At 36.6% G+C, this 25,721-nt stretch overlaps 1 protein-coding gene across 1 annotated transcript in view; it reads right to left on the minus strand.

The window, feature by feature from the left end:
* The window catches only part of INTS9 (integrator complex subunit 9), a 111,416-nt gene that overhangs the window by 78,669 nt on the left and 7,026 nt on the right, over positions 1 to 25,721 (minus strand). Inside the window, exon 2 of the mRNA XM_060015240.1 lies at positions 777 to 904. Coding sequence (XP_059871223.1) covers positions 777 to 904 — 128 coding nt within the window. The remainder of the gene's footprint in view (positions 1 to 776; positions 905 to 25,721) is intronic.

Genomic DNA, 25,721 nt, shown 5'->3' on the forward strand with positions numbered 1-25,721 from the left:
GGTTATCATTATGAATAATCATTGCACACAGTGAAGTCTTCAGCAGTGAATGAGATACGTTAGATGGTTTAACTAGCTCGTTATGCTTTTAAGCTCTTAAATCTGCTTTAGATAGCTTTTCTGTCTCCCCTCCTTCATGCGGTATCACTTTTTGCTGCTGGGAGTATATCTGCTTCTAAAAGTTACCCACTCCTTTTATAAAGTGCTGCTTCTAGGTAACAGCAAGCTGGAAAACCAATCTCCTAGACAAGGTCTTAGTAAGAGTAAACAGTGCTGCCTGTAGGCCTGGGGTAATCTGTCTACTTTAAGACATGGACTTCAGCTTCATGTAAGATTCTATGATATCTACAGCTGACTAGTATGAAAATAATGCATAGATACCTATCAAAAAGAAATGTCAGGCTCTATGATGTCAAGTCCCTGCAAAGGCAGTTAAATGATTCTAAAATTCAATTCGTGGGGCTCATCAGTTGACCATTTATCAGCTCCTACATGAATTAGCAAGAAAGATGAAATATATATGACCTCACTTGCACTGAGTAGTTGCAGGAACATTTAACAGAAGCTCAGAAGAAGTTATAATAAAGAAGTCAATCAATAAATCAATACAACACTTTCCATCAACCCAGCCAAAGGAAATTATTTTGATGAAGAACATTTTTAAGGGAACAAAGTAAACTTAGGACAACACACAAGGTAGTGGTCATCTTGATGCTATTGTGTACCGTTTTTCAGCAAACCAAAGCTCATTTTGTCTCGGATGCATCAGCACATACCTTTGAACAAGTGGCAAAGGAAGGAAATTGAGGGTGGAAGTCATGTCCAGTCCACAGTCCAGCATAATGGTGGTTGATTTGAATTTGAGCACATTGCATGGTAAGGTTGGGTGCCCTGACAGGCAATACTGAAAAACAAACAAACAAACAAATCACTTTTGTCAATAATCAGTTACAGAAAAAGCCTAAAAAATAAAGTGAATTAAATAAAGCTGATCATCTTCTCTCATTAGAGCACTGTGTAAATTCAGCTAACTTTCTATATGGCTTCCTCCCTTTTACAGTGCTGGATACCACTTCCCCTAGCACTCAGCATCCTCAAAAATCTCAGATCATACCCAGTTCTTCGCGGGGTACCAACTTACATCTCAGGCAAGTAGAGTTTTGGAGGGGCCAAGGTTATTCTAAACAGAAGGTTTCCTGGCTGTAGTTTTCTGCTCTACCCTCACATGACACTTGCAAATTCTCACTATCCTGTCAGACCTAAGTACTGTGTAAAGTCAATAAAATTCTAAGCTGGAACCTCAAACTGTGCTACAGGTTAGGTTTGCTCCTCTGTAAATAAGTCGGGTGACTTTCCTCCAAGAGGAAATGCTTGGGAAGGGTTAACAAACAAGCATCAGTAAGGGGGTGATGGCTCAGCCTTGTCAGAAGAAATGACTCCAAAGGACAAGTGACTTCCCTGACGTGCAGACACTAGGCAGGAGCGAGGGACACCCATTCCCAACCAATCAAGAGCCTCTTGCCTGTGGCCACAGTCCTCAGAAGTCAAAGGGGCACAAGCCACAAAGGCGTATTCAAAGGGGAGTGATGAAGCAAACCAGCACACTGACCTCAAACATCCCTCAGGTCCTCCTCAATGGAGTGGGGATGACAAATACGCCACAATGAAAATTATTTATATGGGATGGACCCTGTGTCACCTTTCATAATTCGACTGCTGTTCTGAAGACAATGAATGAAAGAAGAGAGAAAAGACCTTTTCTCCCACTTCTCTCTTCTTCATTCCGTAGAAGCCTCCCTTGAACAACAAAGCCCAGAAGATGGAGGGGTCAATGGTTCCCATCTCCTGACAGACACATTCTTTCGGATTTAAGCACAAGTCAGGGTAGTGCGACATCAGTGCTTGCCCCCACATGGCCACCGCAGCGCACGCCAAGTCTTCGTTGCTCGTTGGTTCTGTCACTCGATAAATTTCCTAGTTTTCTCCAGAAGACATTACAGGAACTGATGAGTTTTTAAAACTGCAGGTTCTAAAAGGTCAGGAGCCAAGAAATTGTGAGTATTTTGCAACCTTCTTTTTTGGCTGCACTGCATGGCTTGTGGGATCTTAGTTCCCCGAGCAGGGATCGAACTCATAGCCCCTCACTGGAAGCACAGAGCCCTACCCACTGGACTGCCAGGGAAGTCCCTTGCGAGCTTCTTTATTCCAAGTTTGTGAAAGATAATTATATTTCCCAATCCATAATTCACAACTCATGGCCTGAAAGGGTACATGGTTACTTACAATGAAAACAGTAACAAAAAAAATACTAAAAAGTCCAGGAAGCATGATTTGGGTAATTATTCTTTACCTAAGTTCATTCTTTGATAGGTATCAGAACTACGGGAAAAATTTTCCTACTAATCAAAGCAGAGCTATTCCTATCCCACCCTTCTCCACCTGGTTCCCTATTGCTAGCTTGGTCTTTATCCCTATCTAAGAATTACGTATTTGTTAAAGAAAAACTATCTCAAAATGAACAGAAAGCACCCTGTTAAACCTGCCCCAAACATGACAGAGGACTTTCCTATACTTCCCCTTTATAAAGAAAAGAATCAGATACTCAGAAAAACCTAAAAAGAAAATAAATGAAATGTATATAATGGTTATTTCTGGGTTTAAAGATTATGGTGTAATTTTCTCCTTTCAGTTTTCTGCATTTTCCAAACATTTGACAATGAGCATTTACCATACTTTTATAATCAGAAAAAAAAATATGATTAAAACAGAACTGAAAATTTATCCACTCACACTGAATGACAAAATCTTTTTTATCTTCATCTTTAAATCATGGATAACAAGTTGCAGCAGAAGACAGAAGATGGACATGTAAAAGCTTCTGCTCAAAAGATTTCAGGCAAAGGAAGTTAGCCAACAGACTTTACATTTGCTCTTATCGTCCAAGGATAAAGAAAGGTGAGGAACACTTTATAAGGGCCATAACTGAATGGGAGAAACATTTTCAGAGCATCTACTGAAAGAGCGCCAGACCTTGATCTCACTAGCTCCAATTTTATGGATCAGGAAATTGAGTTTTACACAGTTTGAAGGGCTTGTCTGAGAAGAGAGAGCCAAAGACACACAGCAAGGTCTCCTGACTCCATAGATCCCACTTGTGCTTCCCAAAGTGCACTGCTCACTTTGTGGGTCAACTCAGTCTGCTGAGACACAGAGTAACTGTCACCAGTAAATGAGGCACCTGGCAAGGTTCCCGAAGTTTCCCTGGCTCCAGTGGTACTCTTTGCACGTTTCTAATATGCTGCCTACAGTCACCAAGCAGATTATAATCTAGCGAGAGGTAGGGACTAATACACAAAAACATTAAGTAATCATGTGATTTTAATTTTGCAATTAGAAATAAATATGACAGAAAATTTGAAAAATACCAGAAAGAAAAATATTACCCACAGCATTTCTACAGTCCCTGTCTTTTTTCATATTTGTAAAAGCTATAATTTTGGTGCACCTATTGCTCTGTATGCTGCTTTTAAGATTCATGGCTGTGTTTTGTCTATGTTGCATATCACTTCATTTTATTGGCTGCCTAAGTAAATATACCATCACTTGTTTAATTATTCTCTTACTGTTGAACATTTAGGGCTGCTTTCAGTTGCTTTATTACAAACATGGCTGTGGTGATAACTTTAGTGCTCAAGGCTTTTTCCATATTGGACTGTTTCTTCAGAGGATTCCCAGAAGTGGCATTAACTAGGTCAAAAAATATGAGCATTTTATGGCTTTTGAAATATGCTGCCAAAATGCTTTCCAAAAAAGGCTGTGCCTATTTACAATGTCATCACGAATATAGCAGAAGATCTGTCTCACTGCTTATTCCCATCAGCATTATGGTCAAAACCATCTAGAATCTACACCAAAATGCCTCTATAATGTTAGTACATGTTAGTAGCAGCTATCTAGGAGCAATTAAATGGCCCTAAACAGGAAATCAACTACTTGATAAATGAATTAATTTTGAGAGGCAGTTTGAAGCAATGATTTAAAGCAGGGAGTTTGAAGTAAGACTGCCTAGGCTCAAATCTTGGTTGTGCTCACTACTGTGTGATTTGGGGAAAGTTACTTAACTTCGCCAAGATTGAGCTTCCTTATCTGCAGGATGCAGTAATAGAAGCTACCCTCCTAAAGTTGTGAGGGCTAAATGAATAGATACAGGACCTGACACACAGTATGTGCTCATGGTTGCTATAGTTATAAAATCATTAAGAGGCTGAAGAGGTCACCTAAATATTTTTTTTGGGGGGGGCACCTAAGTTTACAGGATTTTAGAGAAGAGATTCTATTCTGTGTGGCATTCACTAATGTTTTAGACATCTGTGTATCCCATAAGACTAGGTAAAGGGAATGAATAATTTTACAAATATTTTTCTATTGCTAGTTTTCCCTCCAGGAAGATACAGTTACTACTGAGTACAGAAGCGAATATTGTAGCCAACATAAGGTTTCACAATTTTTATTTTTTCTAGCTTAATAAGCACACAGCAGTGCTTTCATGTTAATTTTATTTCTACTTAATAACAAAGCAGATTTTTCTGTGTAATAATTTATTATCTATATTTCCTCATGTGCCTGCTGATTTCTTTTTACCACTGAATAAATCTGGTTTCAGAACTTATATATGCTTAACATATATAAGCATTGTTTATATTTTTTGGGTAAAAATTTTTATCAGTTATACTTAGTACATGTATTTCTCATTCTCTTACTTTCATTTAAAAAAGTTTTATTATGGAAAATTTCAAACATACAGGTAAGCAAAATTAGTACAGTAAACTCCCATTACTCAGATTTAACAACTATCCATATTCTGCCTTTCTCTTTGTTGCTTTCCTTTTTTTAAAAAAATGTATGTATTTATTTATTTATGGCTGTGTTGGGTCTTCGTTTCTGTGCATGGGCTTTCTCTAGTCGTGGCAAGCGGGGGCCACTCTTCATCGTGGTACGCAGGCCTCTCACTATCGCGGCCTGTGTTGTTGCGGAGCACAGGCTCCAGACGCGCAGGCTCAGTAATGGTGGCTCACGGGCCCAGTTGCTCCACGGCATGTGGGATCTTCCCAGACCAGGGCTCGAACCTGTGTCCCCTGCATTGGCAGGCAGATTCTGAACCACTGCGCCACTAGGGAAGCCCTGTTGCTTTCCTTTTGATACTGACACACTTCTGAGGAATAGCTATTATGTTGACAAACCAATCTGATCTCTGAAAATACTGTTTTCATAAATAGTCCTAAAATGATCTTATGCACAACTGGGACAAAAACATGAGTCCATTTTCCTAAATGTCCTTGCAGAATTCATTAAAGGCAACTCCTTTCGCCTTTAACTTATCTTTGGTTTTCAACACCTGAGTCCTTTAGTAGTTTGAATATATTTCTGAAATCTCTATTCTGTCCACTGTTTTTTTGTTTCTGTTTTTCGTTCTCACCTCAATGCTGTAAAGTTTTTACTTTGTAATATTTGAAAATAAGCTAGAATGACTAGACTTCAATTGTAAAAAAAAGTTTTTCTAAGGATGTAAATGGAAGCTACATTTAATCTATATATTTAGTGAATGCTGCCATTTTTACTATACAATAACATTTCTCTGAGTCAGGTGCAATGCACTGCTTTCTCTTTTATTCATTTTATTTTTTCTTCCTTTACAGTTTAAAATGTTGTATGCCTTTAGCTCATAACCAACAAGTCAATTATCATTAACATAAATATGTTTGCTTTTCAATTTCTATTTAATTTCTGCTCTGAGTTTTATTGTTCTATTTCAAGTTTTATCTGTTATACTTCTTAAATTTCTGCAGTTAGATGTGTAGCTGATTAAAATATGCATTCAGGTTACAGATAGCCCTGTAAGTGATGCTCTGGATATATTTTACAAGTTTACATTGTGTTTTCAATTTACCTGTTTCTAAATACAATGAAATTTCTATTGTGATTTCTACTTTGAGCTACAAAAGAACTGTGTGTTGTGTGTGTGTGTGTTTGGTTTAACTTCCAAATATAAAGGTGGAAATGGTTATCTTTTGGTTACTGATTTCTAATTTTCTTGTGGGCAGGGAACAGATTTTATAATACTTTTTTGATATTTACTGAAACTTGCTTTGTAAGTCTGTACACTGTGAATAGCTGATTTTTACAAATGATCCAGTGTGCATGAAAATTGGAAATATATAATCTAATTGTTGTACATAGAGCAGATTAAGTTTATTATCTTATCTAAATCTCCTATATCCTTACCTACTTTGAGTCTTAGGAGAGAAGAAACTGGCAATTTCTTCTTGTAATTCTGTCATATTTTGCTTTATACACCTTGAGGCTATATTGCTAGGTACATAATGGTTAGGATTAATACTAGTGCATGGTTTACCATTATGTAATGCTCTTTGTCTTAAAATCTATTTCTAGATTTATTTCTAAATAATATAGCTATACCAATTTTTCCTTCAGTCAACAGTCTTCTTTTTTTTTTTTGCGGTACGTGGGCCTCTCACTGTTGTGGCCTCTCCCGTTGCGGAGCACAGGCTCCGGACCTGCAGGCTCAGCGGCCATGGCTCATAGGCCCAGCCGCTCCGCGGCATGTGGGATCTTCCCGGACTGGAGCACGAACCCGTGTCCCCTGCATCGGCAGGCGGACTCTCAACCACTGCGCCACCAGGGAAGCCCAGTCTTCTGTTTTTTTAAATGAAATTTTACACATATACACACACAGTTAAAAATGAATCACCAATTTGAGAGGCAACTACTTTTGACTCTTACAGTTATTTCTTCTAGTTACCTCTGTATTTCTCAATAATATTGTTATCCTGTTATTTCTTGAGTTCTTGAATTTTAGTTGTTGTTGATTTTTTTCTACTATGGAAGCTATTTACAAATAGATGAAACTTTGCTATGGTCCGTAACCAAGATATGTACAAAAGGATTCCCTATCACATTTGAAGCAATGCACATGAAGGCAACTGCCAAATTCCTTGGAGTGGATAAAAGAAATTTAAAAGGAAAGAGAAGTTTTTTTTTTTTTTTTTTTTTTTGCAGTAAGCGGGCCTCTCACTGTTGTGGCCTCTCCTGTTGCGGAGCACAGGCTCCGGACACACAGGCTCAGCGGCCATGACTCACGGGCCCAGCCGCTCCGCGGCATGTGGGATCTTCCCGGACAGGGGCACGAACCTGTGTCCCCTGAACCTGTGTCCCCTGCATTGGCAGGCGGACTCTCAACCACTGTGCCACCAGGGAAGCCCAGAAAGAGAAGTTTGTGTAACAGATTCATGTACTGATCAACACCATCATTAAAGCAACTTGTCATGGTTCAATTCTCAGTGTTGCTTTTTCCCTCAGTGCTATGTAAATAAAAGAAAGATATGTCCTAACAATAGTACTGTAGAGTCAATGAATTATTTTACATTATTTTTCACAGTTAATGATTATTTACTATCATTTTAACCAATTTACTTGTTCACCAATCCTTCTTGTATCCCATTTCTTGGGTTCAATTCCCTTTTTCCTGAAATACATCCTTTAGTCTACTTCCTTTAAATGGTGTTCAAAATGTAAACTCTTAGTCATTATTAGTCTGGAAATTTCTTAATTTTGAATTTACTCCTCAACAGTGATGGTGGTGGAATTATAGGGTAGCAAGTTACCTTAGAACGGTAAAAATACTAATCCAACTGTCTTCTGGCATCTATCATAGCTGATGAGAAATCTGCTGCCAGTCTAACTGGTAATCCCTTATAGGTTGCTATTAAAATCTATTTGCCATTGATGTTTTGATCTTTCATTAAGATGTACATTGGCATGATTTTCTTTTTCTGGGGGGGGATTATACTTTTAACATATAAAGACTCATCTTTGACAACTGTGAAAAACACTGTCACTCATTATCATCTTGAATACGATTTCTCCTCCATTCTTCCTAGTTTCTACTAGTGGAATGCCTATTAAATACTCATTGTAATGTTTCATTTTACTCTCTGTCTCTGTAACTAAATTATCCTTTCATATTTTGCTTTTATAGTCCTGTACAGTGCATTCTGGATACTTTCCTCAGCTCTATCTTAATTTGCTAATTCTTTCTTATTGGTGTCAAGTCTGCTATTTAACTCAACTTTTCAATGACTGCTTTTCATTTCTAGAAGTTCTCTTTAAAAAACAGCATCTTGCTCTTTTCATAGGTTTGATATCTTCGTATATGTCTTTGATCATTTTAACGTTTTAATTTTAGAATCTCCATCAGATTGTACAATTGTCTGAAGTTCTTGGGAGTCTTGTTATGTTTGCTGATTCTAACTCATGGTGGCTTTCATTACTGTTGTTTTAAAATTCTGGATGGTGAGTCCATCTTTGGTGGGCTACATCTGTGGGAATTCTATGTAGAACAGGTTGAGGCAGGTCCCCAAGAAGTATCTTGAGATCAATCTTTAAGTTGATTTCTCAGCTTGAATATTTGTACTTATAGGGGAGCATACAAATCAGACTTTCATACTCTCAAAGCACCGGCACAAGCTCCTTGCACAGACAATCTTCCTTATTGACCTCTTAAGCAAGCAAATGGTATTTTTCTAATACTCCTTTCATACGTAGCTCTTGGGGGTTTCTGGTTACTGATTTTGAAATGTGTTTCTGAATATTACAACGATTACTAAGAAGACTCATATTATGACCTCAGATTTCAGCAAATCTAACACTTAAAAACCTGCTATGAACACAAAATGACAACCAGCCAATCCAGCCTCACAGAAATCTTCAAAAGCAGTATGAATTACTGTAAACTTCAGGGAAAAACCCACCACAACCACAAAACACAAAACAAAACAACAACACAAGAATTTGGCAAATCAACTATATCTCATAAAAAAATAAAAAATAAAGAATTTGGCAAGTTAGTACATTTGGTAAATTTGGCAATTTCATCATATGGCAAATTTAATTTTAGTGAGTTGCCTTTGAGAAATATTTAAGTCTGTCTTTTGCAGAAAGAACCATGGACTAAAACATCATATATGTTCTTCTCTTTCCTAGTCTTATTTAAAATAATTATAATATACGTAGTTATTATGATATGGTATTTATTAAATGTCAGGCACTCTGCAAGAACTTTACATTTAATTCCTTTAATCCTCCCAGGAATGCTATGAGGTAGGAACTATATTCCCATTTTACAGAGGAAAAAAATGAAGCACAGAAATTATGAGGTCCCAAAGCTGTAAAGGCTGTGCCAGGACTTGAACCCAGGCGAATGAGATCCAGAGAGAGTTCACTTCACCACCACAGCATGCTATGCTACAGAGAGAAAGGAATTGTCAGAGACTAAGAAAAATTTGCAGAGATGATGTGCTCTAAAAGGCCATACTTTGAGTTGATAAGAATATAGACTGAATTTATAAGCTAGTGAACAAAGAAAATTAATTAGCTGGCTAATATAAGGTAAAGCAAAGATTAAATTATTAAATATGTCTGCAATCCATCATAAGCAGTAATTTTCTTTTGTTGAGTTTTCCCTTCCATTCAAAAAAAGAAAGAAACAAACAAAAAGGTGATAAGATTCTCTCACTCTAAAGCAGTTTTACTGCTGAAACTACCTTTAAATATCTGTAATGTAACCTATAACCTTTAGGTTGAGTTAATGCCGAAAGCTGTTTAATCTTGTTCAGGAGAATTGTACACACCATAAAGGAACTTTTTTACAGGTAAGAGTGTTAATGAAGTAAGTTGTAAATGACATCACATTTTTTTCCTATTTTTCTCCTTTTTCTATTTAATCAACACATATATTCACTGTGGAGACCTATGAGCAGAGAAAAGAGGTTCAGTTTTCTTTTCTCTCTGGCAGTGGAATAGACTTTGGTTCTTTCTGATTCAAATATAACATTAAAAAGATATGTCTAGGGGCTTCCCTGGTGGTGCAGTGGTTGAGAGTGCGCCTGCCGATGCAGGGGACGTGGGTTCGTGCCCCGGTCCGGGAGGATCCCACATGCCGCGGAGCGGCTGGGCCCGTGAGCCATGGCCACTGAGCCTGCGCGTCTGGAGCTTGTGCTCCGCAACGCGAGAGGCCACGACAGTGAGAGGCCCAAGTACAGCAAAAAAAAAAAAAAAAAAAAAAAAGATATGTCTAGCAAATTGATTTTTATGTAATGCTTTTGCTTCCTGGCACAACATTAGAAAACCTATCAGCATAATTCACACATAAATGAATACAGGGAAAAACAAATCTTAAAAGATTCCAAAAATGTATTTAAAAAACTCAACATCAATTCAAAGGCAAAAACTCTTACCAAACTATAAATAGAAAAATATTTCTTTAATCTGATAAAGGGTTCTAACCAAATCCTACATCATAGTTGATGATGTAGCATAAGAAACAGTTCCCTCAACGTCAAGAACAAAAGGATACCCACTATGACTGCTTAAATTTAATACTATACTGGAAATGATATATAATGCAATAAGACAAGAAAAATAAAGGATAAAATGATTAGAAGTGGAGAAATAAAATGTCACTGTCCACAGATGATATTATTAGAAGACATTCTGAAGGAAACCTATTACGACTAATAGGAGAGTTCATCAAGACTGCTAGATAGAAAAAAATCAATGTACAAAAATTGAGTTCTTACATGCCAGCCCTGAACGATCAGTAAAAGTAATAAGAATTAAAATGAGAATACCATTCATATGGCAAAAAATTAAATGTATCATAAAATAAAAGAGAAGTATAAAATCACATAAAAACTTTTAAAAACCTATAAAACTCTCCTTAAAAATAACGTTAATTGGAAAGGAAAATAAACTCTTGTTAAAAATAGAAATAAATAGGTAAGAGAGATTAAGAGGTTCAAACTTCCAGATGCAAAATTAATGAGTCATGGGTTTGAAATATACAGTGTGGAGAATATAATCAATAATTATATAATATCTTTGTATGGTGACAGATGGTACTAGACTTATCATGGTGATCATTTTGAAATATATAGAAATACTGAATCACTATGTTGTGTAATGGGAACTAATAGTTATACGTCAATTATACTTCAAAACAAACAAACAAACAAACTCATAGAAAAAGAGATCAAATCTGTGGTTACCAGAGGTGGGGGTGGGGGGAGGAGGAATTGGATGAAGGTGGTCAAAAGGTACAAATTTCCAGTTATAAGATAGGTAAGTACTAGGAATATAATATATAACATGATAAATATAATTAACACTGCTCTATCTTATATATGAAAGATGATAAGAGAGTAAATCCTAAGAGTTCTCATCACAAGGAAAAAAAATTTTTCTATTTCTTTAATTTTATACCTATATGAAATGATCAGTGTTCACTAAATTTACTGTGGTCATCATCTTGTGTTATATGTAAGTTAAATCATTATGCTGTACACCTTAAACTGATACAGTGCTGTATGTTAATTATATCTCATTAAAACTGGAAGAAAAAAAGGTAAAAAACAAAGGGAAACTTAGCTGAAAAAAAAAGACTCTGAGACAAATAAAAGGTGAGAGAATTCATTGCCAACAGACTCTGTTACAAAAATGTTAAGGAAGTTCTTTAGAAAGAAGGAAGATTATAATAGAATCTATAAAAAAAGTGAAGAACTCTGAAAGTGGTGAAAATAAAAGAAAATATAAAAAGCTACTTTTCTTTTAAAAATTGTTTAAAAACATAATTAACTGTCTAAAGGAAAAATGGTAGCAACATATTGTGGAATTTATAACATGTATAAAAATAAAATGTGTGAGCACCACAGCACAAAGAATGGCAGGGAGGACTTGGAAGTACACCGTTGTAAGGTTCTTACGTTATACGTGAAGTGAGCCAATTCCTTAAAATAAATCTCTCTACTAAAAAAAAAAAAAAATCAGTTCTTACTAATCTACTTTTTATGGAAATTAAGAATCATATGAGGGCTTCCCTGGTGGCGCAGTGGTTGAGAATCTGCCTGCCAATGCAGGGAACACGAGTTCGAGCCCTGGTCTGGGAAGATCCCACCTGCCACAGAGCAACTAGGCCCCTGAGCCACAACTACTGAGCTTGCGCATCTGGAGCTTGTGCTCCGCAACAAGAGAGGCCGCGATAGTGAGAGGCCCGTGCACCACGATGAAGAGTGGCCACCGCTCGCCGCAACTAGAGAAAGCCCACGCACAGAAATGAAGACCCAACACAGCCAAAAATAAATAAATAAATAAAATTAAAAAAAAATCATATGAAAGAGTCAAGGGCTATGATTAGCTAAAAAATATTAAAGAACAATGATTAGAGAGGATTTAAGTTTTCTGGTATTACAACTTACTATAATGTAATTAACAGTAGGATGTTGCACTAAGATAGGTAATGGACCAATGGAAAAGGAATAAACAGCCCAGAAAAGAGACACATACATGTCTAGGACATATGATAAAAGTACCATTGTCAACATATGGTGCTGGGAAAGTTTGTAACCCATTTGGAAAAAATTATTTCACACCACACAAAAAAATTAATTCCAGATGCCTTAAATATTTAAGATATGAAGACAAAAACTTTACAACTTGTAGTGAAAAATAAAACAAAAAGAGGAAAATACCTTATCACTCTGGGATAGTGGAGAATTTCTTAAGAGACAAGAAGCACAAACTGTAAGACAAAGATTCATATATTTGACTATGGTACTTTGAAAATCTTCAAAAGACACCATTAACAGAGTGAAAACACAAGCCAGAGATTGAGAGAAGATATTTCCATTATGTGTTATTAAAAAAGCATTGGGAACCTATTCAGTATAAAAAGCTCGTACAAATCAACAACAATAAAAAGATTTTAAAACTCAACAGAAATGGACTTCCCTGGCAGTCCAGTGGTTAAGACTCTGCGCTTCCACTGCAGAGGGCATGGGTTGGATCCCTGGTTGGGGAAGTTCGGCATGCTGCACAGTGCAGCCAAAAAGAAATAAACCAAAAACCAAAAAAACCCAACAGAATGGGAAAAAAAAGAGTGGTCAAAAAATAAAGATATAAAGAACTCAGTATCATTAGAATCAAGGACATGCAAAATAAAACAATAATTGATAGGCTAAATAAGACAATTTAGATAGGCTAAAATTAGACTAATAATACAATGTATTGGAAATATGTAGTCAAAATGTAGTATAAATTGGTACAATCATTCTGGAGGATAATTTGGCAATACCTAATAATACTGAATATACACACACCTTAACATATACTAAACTAATAAAAGCACATATGGGTATGATACACATCAACTTGAAGAAAGTAGTAACCTCTGGAGAGGGAGGAAAAGTAAAGGTTGGGGATCTTAGCTTTAGATACAACTTATGTCAAAAGCGGGGAGGGGAGGAAGGAGATCTGATCTAAAAAAAAAAGGTAAACTATTAACATCTATTTAATGTTAGTAATGAGGCCAAGAGTGTCTTTCCTGTATGGTTATCAGACACCTCTCCGCAGACATCAGAATTATGTAACTATACCTTTCCTACTATTGTCAAAATTTGTAGTGCTCTTTTCCTTATGACAAAAGTCTCATGGTACAAAAATAAAATCTAAGAGATCTTAATGGATATTTTAGTATTAGTATAGCATTTGCTCGGTATACTTGTTAATTTTCAAGGAACTACTAATGATTAATAGTTCATGATTTTCATTTTGATACTATATTTCTCCTGATGCAAAGTGAACAACACTTACAACTACTGACATGGCAATGGAAATGAAATAAAGTGAGACTGCTACCTCATGATTCAACAAGATATTGCCTTGGAGGAAGGAAACAAAACTAACTCCCAGTTTTGTCTAAATTTTTGAGATTACGTTAGTAACTTTAATAAACTCCTTGATGCTTTATAGTCTTATGCAGTTTGGCAAAACACTTCTCTAACAAGATTCAGCAAAGCTTTTTAATTTTATGAGAAGATTTTCAAATGATATTGATAATTATCTAATTACCAGAAATGTTATATTAATATGATAGTTATATTTATAAAACATACATATTCATAAAAATACACATCAAAGCTGACACTTGAAAGGGAATTCTAAAAATAAAAGTAGACCCTTGCTTAGAAAGGAGTAGGAATTGAAAATATCATTGTATGAATTACCTTCACTAACAATAAGAATTATTGACAAATATTTTCTATACAATATTTAATTAGCTCTTACCCCAAAACTGAGTGAAGTAAATACTATCAATACCGATCCAGTTGTCAAGGCCCAAGGTCACCCAGTTAATAACAAACTGATTTTGCACTCAAACGAGTACAAGTTCCAAATACTTTCTCTTAAATCATTCCACTAATATGTTAGAAAGAAGAAAAAATGTAACAGTGTATTATACTAAGAGCAACAGATTTGATATGGATAGGATAGTTGGATAGAAAAAAAAAAATCCAAGAATCTCAGCAATAAAAGTGACTATAGTTTTTTCTAGTCATTTTTCTAACTTCTCCCTCAATATTGTTTCCCTGTTGAACCACTACCTAACCCCTGTTAGGTTACTTCTAAGACAGACAGCTTGGAACAGACCAAGAAGGGAGAGCATTCAATTAGTTAATTAAGACTGCCGACAGTCATTTCCATATCCCTGAGAAGTTGTACGCTAGTATATTTTAACATTTAAAAAATGTGGCATTTCCTAATGATAGTCATTTAAAAAACAACAACAACAATTTGACTTGTTAAGGTGGGGGAAGTGAATTGACTTTTTTAAATTAATTAATTTATTTTTGGCTGCGTTGGGTCTTCAATGCTGTGCACGGGCTTTCTCTAGTTGAGCGGGGGCTACTCTTCCTTGCGGTGCTCGGGCTTCTCATTGCCGTGGCTTCTCTTGTTGAGGAGCACGGGCTCTAGACCACAGGCTTCAGTAATTGTGGCACACGGCCTTGGCTGCTCCGTGGCATGTGGGATCTTCCTGGATCAGGGCTCGAACCCGTGTCCCCTGCATTGACAGGCGGATTTGTAACCAGTGCGCTGCCTGGGAAGTCCCTAACTTTTCTTAAAAAAATATTAATTAATTAATTAATTTATTTATTTGGCTGCGCTGGCTCTTAGTTGCAGCATGCGGGATCTTCATTGCGGTGTGCGGGATCTTTAGTTGTGGCATATGGGCATCTTTCAGTTGCGGCATGCAGGCTCTTAGTTGTGGCATGTGGGATCCCTGGCTAGGGATTGAACCTGGGCCCCCTTCATTGGGAGCACAGAATCTTAACCACTGGACCACCAGGGAAGTCTCATGATAAAGTTTTCTTTTTTTAATAGTTTTAGTTAGATTTTAGATAGAGCTTCTGAACATACTTAAAATTTCCTCAATAACTGAATCAAGTATCAGCTTTTAATTTAAAGTTTAATTAATTAAAATAAAATAGAATTTTAAATTCTATTGATTAATAGTCACATGCAACTGATGGATACTGTATAGGATAGGGCAATTCTAGAAAAAGAGAGGGAAAGTTAGGCAAAGATTTCTTAGATTAAAGAACAAGAACATGAAAAGGAAATCTATAAATTGAACTTAATAAAAATTTAAAACTTCTTCAAAAGACACCCTTAAAATGAAAGGTAACTCAGAGATTGGGAGAAAATATTTACCACACACGTATCTGATAAAGAACTTGAAAACAGAAAATTAAAAAGAATTCTTACAACTCTAGCCAAAGTAATAAACAAATAAATTGGGCTTCCCTTGTGGCGCAGCGGTTAAGAATCTGCCCGCCAACACAGGGGACACGGTTCGAGCCCTGGTCCGGGAAGATCCCACATACTGCGGAGCAACTAAGCCCGTGCGCCACAACTACTGGGCCTGCGTTCTAGAGCCTGTGAGCCACAACTACTGAGCCCGCATGCCACAACTACTGAAGCCCGAGTGCCTAGAGCCTGTGCTCCGCAACGAGAAGCCACTGCAATGAGAAGCAACCGTATTGCAACAAAGAGTAGCCCCCGCTCGCCACAACTAGAAAAAGCCTGCGTGCAGCAACAAAGACCCAACACAGCCAAAAATAAATAAATAAATTTATTTTAAGAAAACACAAATAAATTCAATGTTAATACAGGAAGGTAGTTCCCTGACCCTTGATTTCAGATTTTTGTGTTTATCAGAAGAGCCTCATTCTTCCTCATTGACTGATTTTATGGTACATAAATGTAACGATTTTTAACTTAGAAAATAAATTCACATTAATAAAGTATCATTTTTATGTTTTATAAAAAAAGAATTCTTACAACTCAACAACAGCATAAACAATGCAATAAAAATGGGTAAAATATGTGAGGAGGCATTCGCTGAAGAAGACATAAGGATGGCAAATGAAGAGATGCTAAACATGAGTCCTTAGAGAAATACCAATTAAAACCACAGTGAGGTACCACTACACTCTTACAAGAAGGGTCAAAACGAAAGACTGACGAGTGCTGGCAAGGATGTAGAGCAACTGGAAATCTCGAACACTACCAGTATAATGCTTTTGAGAGTCATCCTTGTTGTTGCATATATCAATAGCCCACTTTTTTTTTTATTGCTAAGAAGTATTCCATTGTATGGATGTACCATAGATGTTTATTGATAACATCCACAAGCTGATGGATATGTGGGTTGTTGTTTTCAGTTTTTGACAACTATGAATAAAGCTGCCATAAATATTCACATACAGATTTTTGTAGAGCCATACAATTTCATTTCCCTTGGGTAAAAATTTAAGAGTGGAATTGCTAGGCTATATATGTTTAACCTTTTAAGAAACTACCAAACTGTTTTCCAAAGTGAAAATTTATTTTTAGCTTAAATAAACCAGAGTCAGATCTTACGCTGAGCTGTACACCATAGTATCCAACATCTCCTTTAACCTAGTCATAAAGCATTAGTTCTAACTCTGCCTCTAAATTAGTGTTAATCCAAACGAATCCCTAAATTCTTTGGGCCTCAAATGTCTTCATCTGGAGACTTGACTAGATTCTTTCTCTTTCTCTCTTTCTTGCTCTCTCTCTCCCACTCCCTCCCTCCCTCTCTCTCTCTCCTTCCTTCCTTTCCTTTCCCTTCCTTCCTCTTTCTTTCCCTCTTTCTCTTTCTTTCCCTCTTTCTCTTTCTTTCCTTCCTCCCACCCTCCTCCCTCCCTCCCTCCCTCCCTTTCACTGCATCATGGGGCATGCGGGATCTTAGTTCCCCAACCAGGGATAGAACCTGTTACCCCTGCAGTGGAAGCATGGATTCTTAACCACTGGACCTCCAGGGAAGTCCCGACTAGATTATTTCTAAGCTCTCTTTTAACACAAAAATATTGTCTCTCATTATTCTATCATTTCACTGGGTCAACCAAAACTCTTTGGTCTTTTATATAACCAGTCAAGAAATATCTATGCCACTGTGTTCTTTTATAACTAGCTCTATGCAAATAAGAAATTACATGATTTATAAGATGGAAGGGATTCTAAGATAATCTAGTCCAAATACCTCTTTTAAAAATGAGGAACCAAGCTCTTCCAAGGCTTGTGAACTTTCCTCTGCACCTACACACCCAAGTATACACGTTTACAGCCATCGATAACTATAGCTTGCTAGAAGACACGCCATGCCCTAACAGGGTGTATAAGAAGATTCTTAGTGTAGCAGGAAAGGGGAAAGCACACTCTGTGGAGAATCCCTGCCTGATACCACAGCATCCTGAGTTAAACCGGCTTCCACTGAGCCAAACCTGCCTAATTTGGAACTATTATCCCTGCTAAGAATTTTGGGCCAGGTCCTCCAACACTCAGAAATTTCTATAAATACATTTCAATTTTATTTGGTAATCTTTCACTTTCTTCCACTTTGTCTCTTGATTCTATCTTGCAGGAGAGCTGTTAAAGGTGCCACTCGCACTCACTGTCACACTGACTACACAGCTGGATAAAATAGAGGGCTAATTTTCCACTTGAGCAGCAAATCTCTAGCATGCATGGTAAACACAGAGAAGCCACTTTCTGGTTGGAGCGTGGCTAAACATCACCCACAGCTGGGTAACTGACACTTATGGCTGCTCCCTCTTGCTTATCCTGTCCTCTGACTTGGCTTTCCATGAAAATGAGTAAAGAAGGAGAGAGTTGTCATAAAAAGCAACACCCCCCCTGCCCCCAATAGAAGCTCACGAAGGGTGGGAGTGTTGACAGTAAATATTAAGGGTGAGGGAAGGAAAACAGGGGTTGGCTTGGGAACAAACATTGTTGGCTGTCTCTCTCTACGCTGAGAGAAAATGCTCTCTCCGCACACTAGCACAGGATAAAGAAACTGATCATGAGGATGTGGGGAAATGGAAACTCTCATTTACCTCTGTTGAGTGAAAAGGAAAGAGTATCTGAAGAGCAATACTGAATCAAAATTTAAAATGTGCATATATAGCAATTTTACTTAAGGAATTGACACTAAGCAAACACCCAGATGGGTGCAAAAAAATGTAAATAAAAATACGTTGTCTTTAGTATTGTGTGGGATAGTAGGGAATGGAAACCAAAATGTTCAACAGCAGAATAAATCCATACAACGTAATACTATAAAAAGATTCAAATTGAGCTCATGAACATTCAAAATGGAAAGGCTTGTAACAGAAAGTTGTCTCATTATCTGTATTCCCCTTCGCCCTTTCACAGGAGAACCCCAAATCTCAGCTGGAATTATGGCCACCTGGAATAGAGATTTCCCAGTCTCTCTTGCAACTAACTGTAGTCATGTAACTTCATGTAAATTCTGGCCAAAAAGAATATATTGAAGTCTATGTGTGCAACTCTGAGAAATAATCAAAGGGAAGGGGCATGCCTTTCCCTGTCCCTTCCTCCTTCCTGCTGTCTAGAAAAAGACTCTGATGGCCTGAGCTGGTCAACTCACATTGGATCACAAACAGTAAGGCATATATTGAAGATGGTGGGGCAGCAAGCTAGCAGGAGACCCTGGGTCTCTAATGGTCACAGACCTGGACTCTTTACCCCTGGACTTCCTTTGTAAGAGAGAAACAAACATCTAAACTGTTAAGCCATGGTTACTTCAGGCTTCTTATCACTCAGAGCTGAATCTGATCCTAACAGATTTATAGCCTAAGAGCAACTAAAGGATATCAGTGCACACATCCATCATAGGAGATTATATACCAAAATGTTACACAGTGATTACTCTAGGTGGTGAGATTACAGGTGATTTGTGTTTTCTTCTTTATATCTTTCCATTATATTCAGAAAAAAAATTATGAGTATGTATTGGTTCTATAATAGAGCTATTTTTATTTTGAGAAAAGCATTCTAAAACTTCAAGTGAATTAAAGAAACAAGTTTTCTTTTATTTAGTCCCTTTGAAGAACTCTGACAGTTTAGTTGGATGGATTTCTTTATAAAAGAAACCATGTTGTCTCAGCTGATATCTCCCATTGAATGGCAGCAGCTTGCCTAGCCCAGAAATAGGTTTTGCCAGGCTGAATATCTCAGGGCCCCCTCAAGAACACTCCAAGGAGATGGTAATCCCACAGTCACTTTGCCAGTCCTCCACCAGGTTGCTATGTACAGCTGGGTCACACAGTTTAACCAACAAGGCAACAACCTCATCCTTCAAAACTTTCAGGTCAACGAAGTGTTGAGTTATAGAAGCCAGACGCGAAAGAGAACACACTCAGATGCATAACTAGATAAAAATTCATCAAACTGCACGCGCACTTTAAATTTATGTTAGTTTTACTATCTGAAAATGTTATTTAAAAAAATACCCTGAGGACAGCATCACACTTTCTGGTGATTTCTCTCTACTCAACCTGTTGATGTGACCAAGAATATTCTACGCATTTAGCAGGTCTGCAGGAATGGGGCTCCCCAACTCTTTCTCAGTAAAGGTGAACGTCAAGGAATCAATGAGGGTGTCTGTTCTCTCCTTTTTCCTATCTGGGCACTCTTCTTACATGGCGCCCAACAACTGGTCCCACTGATTCTCTGGATCCCTTTCACTTTCTGATGTATTTATTAATTCTGTTACTGTTTATGAGGTCCTTGTAAGGTGCTCAGAAAAATCTTGTCCTAAGTAGGTAATTCTGACTTTGATTTACTTTGATGCATTTGCTAAGCTCCCTAATGCTTCTTGTTTTGATTATATTTCACTTTTAAAAATATTTTCTGTAACTGCAATGAATCATACTTTTTGATTTCACATTCCAAAGTTTTTAAGTGTGTAAAATACAGTTCTTCTAACTCCTTTGTCCTAGGTTTCAGAAGGGATGAATTTAAAGGCTCTAGGTGTTAAAAAATTCTTAAACTTCCCTGAAACTTTTTCTTAAAAAAAATCCTTATTTTGTTACTTCTCAAACCACTAAGTCTTATATTCCAAGTCCACCACTGTGGCTTCAATCTACCTTTCTAACTTTCGTTCCTAGTACACTCAGCAAGGTCCCAACTGCAGTGAGCTAGAGCTCCAATCACACGTACTAACCTTTCAGATGTTAACAACACACATATAATAAAAATGCTGATATTCTAAAGTAATGAATTAGGAGAATGTGAGAAGACAGAAATGTGTCTATTTTTGTACACACTGCTACAGAACAAAAAACATATAAAGTGCATATGCACATTATGGGAAAACTGAACACCTCACTTCCAAATCTTTTTAAAAACCACTCTATTGAGGTGTGACTGACATATGAAAAGATGTATGTATTTAATATAAATAAGTTGCTGAGTTTGGGGATAAGTATACATCCATGAAACCATCACCACCATCAAGTTCATAAACGTATCTATCACCTCTCAAAGTTTCCTCTCACTCCTACTATTATTATTACTATTTTGTGGGATGGGAGTGGTAGGGAAGAGGGTAGGAACTACCTGGGATAAGACCATCATGTTCCTCCTCCGATGTATTTGTCAGCCAAGGTACTTTCCAAGGCCAGCTCAAATTTTACTTCTCTAGGAAGCTTTGATTCTCTGGGTGGAATTCATCTTTCATAATCCTGATCTTACTATTGCCTTTATCACAGTCTGTCACTAAAACCACATACACTCACTCACATACATCAATAGTATACACAGTACACTTATCTATGGTTTGTTGAATAGTGAGTTACTGAGAGGTAAGGTCTATGTCTTACTCATCTTTAGTTTGCTCCACAGCACCGAGGTTTTGTAGGCATTTAATAATATTCATTGGCTATACAATTAGAGCCAAACGATGTACGATGTACGGCTTCTCTTATCTGTTAGTTTTAACTATCACACAGTTGTTCATCAACAGTTTCTTCCTATTGGATCTATGCAGCTTGACTCAAATACAGTTTAAAATAAATAAGCCACTGCCTAGGGCTCTGAATCCCTTTTTGTTTCTACAGATTTTTTTTGTGTGGTAATTATGTTTATTTTAACAGACAATTTGTTTACATTTCTTGCCTTTATCAGGCCTGTCTCTTAAGTACAAAAAGAGAGAAACTATTTCTGGCTGTTCTATTTTCCAAGGAAACCTTGCAATTTTCTTTTAAGGTCATAGAAGTCTTTTACTTCTACAAGTCTGCTACGTACCACCTAAGACTTTAAGTTATAAAAACCATTGTTTTCTCAAAAGTCTGGAAATGGCTTGCAAGATATAATTAACTGCCTAGAACAAACAATACAACACAAATAGATCTTCCTCTTAGAAAATAACTTACTGTTGGGCTATGTGAAAGAATCTCACTTTTTTTAGTGACTAGAAAATTTTGGAGCAAGAAAGCAGTTGTAGTATGTAAATTAAAACACACAAAAATTTCAAGCCAGAAGTCAATGTAACAGTGCCATGTTGAGTTCAAGCATCATGTCCACTCACATCAGAAATAGAACACAGATGTCTACGACCACCACTGCTGTTCCAAAATATTCTGGAAGTATAAGCCAATGTAATTACACCACAGGAAAAAAAAATGAGGTTAAAAAAATTATCTGCAAAGTTATACACCTAAAAACCTAAAAGAATTAAATGGAAAGATTACTAAATATTAAAATAAGACAGTTCAGCATAGGGCTGTGTAGAGAATGCAAAAAAGAAATACCCTTCTTGTAAGTAAACAATGTAGGAAAAGATTCCAATTACAATAACAACAAAAAAGATATGCTTAAAAAAAGGTTTAAATAAAGGAAAAGACATTTCTTGTTCTTAGATAGACTCAATGATATGTTGAAAGAAATAAGTCAATTCTCTCCTTAAATTTTGTAAATTTAACCTGATTCCAAGCAAAATATGAAACGGATTTTATTGGAAACTAATAATTCTAAATTTTATATGAAAAATAAAGAAGAGTAGTCTGGAAAATTCTGAAGTGAGGAACAATGAGTGGGAACAAGTACTACAAGATATTAAAATACACTCTGGAGCTACAGAAGGTAAAATAGTTTAGCAGTGTAGTATTAATAGATCAAGTAGGGGAGAAGAGAGATGAAAAGGAAATGGAAATACAGGTGCTTTTCTACACATATGAAAAGATGTTCCACGTCTTATACATAATGAGAGAAAAATAACATAAAAAAGTATAATGACATACCATTTTTTTCACTTTCCCAGAAGAAAAAAATAAGACAGCTTGATGATAACACTGTAGTGGTGAGTTGGGATATGCTGCTGGCAAGAGTGTAATCTTCTAAGTCGCGATGGGGGCATTTTGGCAATAAAATGAAATAAAAAATGCATATGCCCTTTGACATATATCCTACAGATACACTTCCAAAAATGCTCACAAAAGAGATTATCTATGCGACGAGATTTCTAATCACTAAAGACTGGAAACAACCTCATGCTCACAGAGGAAGGCTTGGTTAGCGAAATTACGGTATACCTAAACAACAAAACACTGTGCAACTGACTTTTTTTTCTAACAAAAGTTTGAACATATTTTTGAGCCGTGCTGACACTAATTTCACATGTTATGTATTATATTAGCAACAAAAACCATGCCCTAAACTTTAAGTAACAATGAATGATACTCAAATAGTTGGGAGGGATATATGTGGAGGAAGGAGAACTCTACCTTCCAGCCTAACATCCATGATTCTAAACTCCTCCTTTAGACAATGAAAAGACAAAGTGTCTGTTACAAATATTAAAAAAAAATTTTTTTTTGAAAGGAGTACTGAAACTATTTCATTGTTTAGAATGAAAGTAACATGAAAACAAATGACCCAGGATCTTGTTAAATGCAGACTCAATTAGGTGTGGACATGCTGTTTTATAAAATGAAGCTGTTCTAAATTTCGACATGAAATGATCTCTAAGATGCATTTCTAACTTTAAAAAGAAAAAGGAATATGCAAAACTAGTGTGGGCAGTATCTCACCATTTATGTAAAAAACAAAAAAGCGATGGAAATTACACACGTGTGTATTTCCACGGAATATCTCTGAAGGATCCACAAGAAACTGACAACTGAGATTGCTCTTGGGGAGGAAGATAAAGGTGGCACAGGATCTTCTCTCTCTCTTTTTTAAACTTGTATACAGATTTTTAAAAAATTAAACAATGTGCATGTATTACCTATTTTAAGAAACACAAAAAGATGCTCAACATCACCAATCATTAGGTAAATGTAAATCAAAACCTTACTGAGATACTACTTCACATCCATTAGGATAGCTATTATCTAAACGAACAAAGATAAAATGACAAGTGTTGACGAACGGTGAAGATGTGGAGAAATCAGAACCCCTGTGCATCGCTGGTGGGAATGTAAAAAATGGAAGGCAGTATGTTGGTTCCTCAGAAAATTAAATTAGAATTACTGTATGATCCAGCAATTCAACTTCTGGGCGTATACCAAAAAAATTTGAAAGCAGAGACTTGAACAGAGTTTTGTACATCCATGTTCACAGCAGCTTTAGTCACAACAACCAAAAGGTGGAAACAACCCAAGTGTCTACTGACAGATGAATGTATAAAACATATGTGGTATACAAAAGAATATTATTCAGCCTTAAAAAGGAAGGAAATTTTGACACAGGCTACAACATGGATGAACCTTGATGATATTATGCTAAGTGATGTCTGGAAATGGATGGTGGTGATGGCTGCACAACAATGTGAATGTAATGTCACTGGGCTGTACACTTAAAAATGGTTAAAACAGTAAATTTTATGTTGTGTATATTTTATCACAATTTTAAAAAAATGTAATGCACAGGGCTTCCCTGGTGGCGCAGTGGTTGAGAGTCCGCCTGCCAATGCAGGGGACACGGGTTCGTGCCCCGGTCCGGGAAGACCCCACATGCCACCGAGTGGCTGGGCCCGTGAGCCATGGCAGCTGAGCCTGTGCTCTGCAACGGGAGAGGCCACAACAGTGAGAGGCCCATGTACCGCAAAAAAAAAAAAAAAAAAGTAATGCACAAAGAGAAAATCTGAAGAGACCTATAGCAGGTAAAGAAATTGACTTAGTCATTTAAAAATCTTCCCAGAAAAGCCCAGGCCCAGATGGCTTCATTGATGAATTCTATCAAACATTTAAAGAGAAATACCAATTCTTCACACATACTCTTCTGGAATCTAGAGGAGAGAACATTTCCCAGCTCATTCTATGAGAACAATATTACTGATACGAAAGCCAGACAAAGACATCATAAGAACACTACAGACCAATTTCTCTCATGAATATATATATATATATATGCAAAAATCGTCAACAAAATATCAGCAAACTAAATCCAGCAAGATCTACAAAGGATTCTACATCATGACTAACTGGGAATTATGCCTGGAATGCAAGATTGATTTAACATTAAAAATTCAACTAAGTTAATATACTATATTAATATAATAAAGGACAAAAACCATATGATCATCTTGATACACAAAGGAAAAGCATTTGATGAAATCCAAGACCCATTCATGATAAAAATGGTCAACAAACCAGGAACAGAAGGGAACATCATCAACTTGATAAAGGGCAACTATGAAAAACCTACAGCTCATATTGTATTCAGTGGTGAAAGACTGAATGCTTTCTCCCTAAGACTGGGAAGGGGAAAAAAGACTGGCACCATTGCTTGCACCACTTCTATTCAATATCGTATTGGAGGTTCTAGCCAGTGTAATCATGAAAGACAAAGAAATGAAAACATGGAGAAATCAGAAATAAAAACTTATGTCCGCACAATATTAATAGCCCCAAAGTGGAAACAATCCAGATGTCTATCAACTGGTACCTGGATAAACAAAATGTGACATATTCATATAGAATATTACTGAGCAATACATGCTACAACATGGATGAACCTCAAAAACACTATGCTAAATGAAAAGTCAGACACAGAAGACTGCATATTGCATGAATCAATTCATATGAAATGACCAGAAAGGGCAAATCTACAAGACAGAAGATAGATTAGTGGTTGCCTGGGCCTGGAGGTAGTTATGGGGATTGCTAATGGGCACAAGGGATCTTTTTGGAGTAACGAAAATATTCTAAAATTGGATTGTGGTGATTGTTGGATAACTCTAAATTTACTAAAAGTCACTGAAATGTACCTTTTAAATGTATGAGTTTTGTGGTATGTTAATTATACCTCAATAAAGTTATTTAAAAAATGTTAATAAAAAGCAACAATTATAATAATATCCTTTATATTATTAATACTACTTGTTTACCTGTATTTTCATACACTGAGAAAACATACGAGAAGGAAGACTTATTAAATTAGAACATCTAATTATGCCTTTCTCTATTTTACTGGAATAGAAA

This window comes from Delphinus delphis, chromosome 6 (assembly GCF_949987515.2).
Source record: "Delphinus delphis chromosome 6, mDelDel1.2, whole genome shotgun sequence".
NCBI lineage: Eukaryota > Metazoa > Chordata > Mammalia > Artiodactyla > Delphinidae > Delphinus > Delphinus delphis.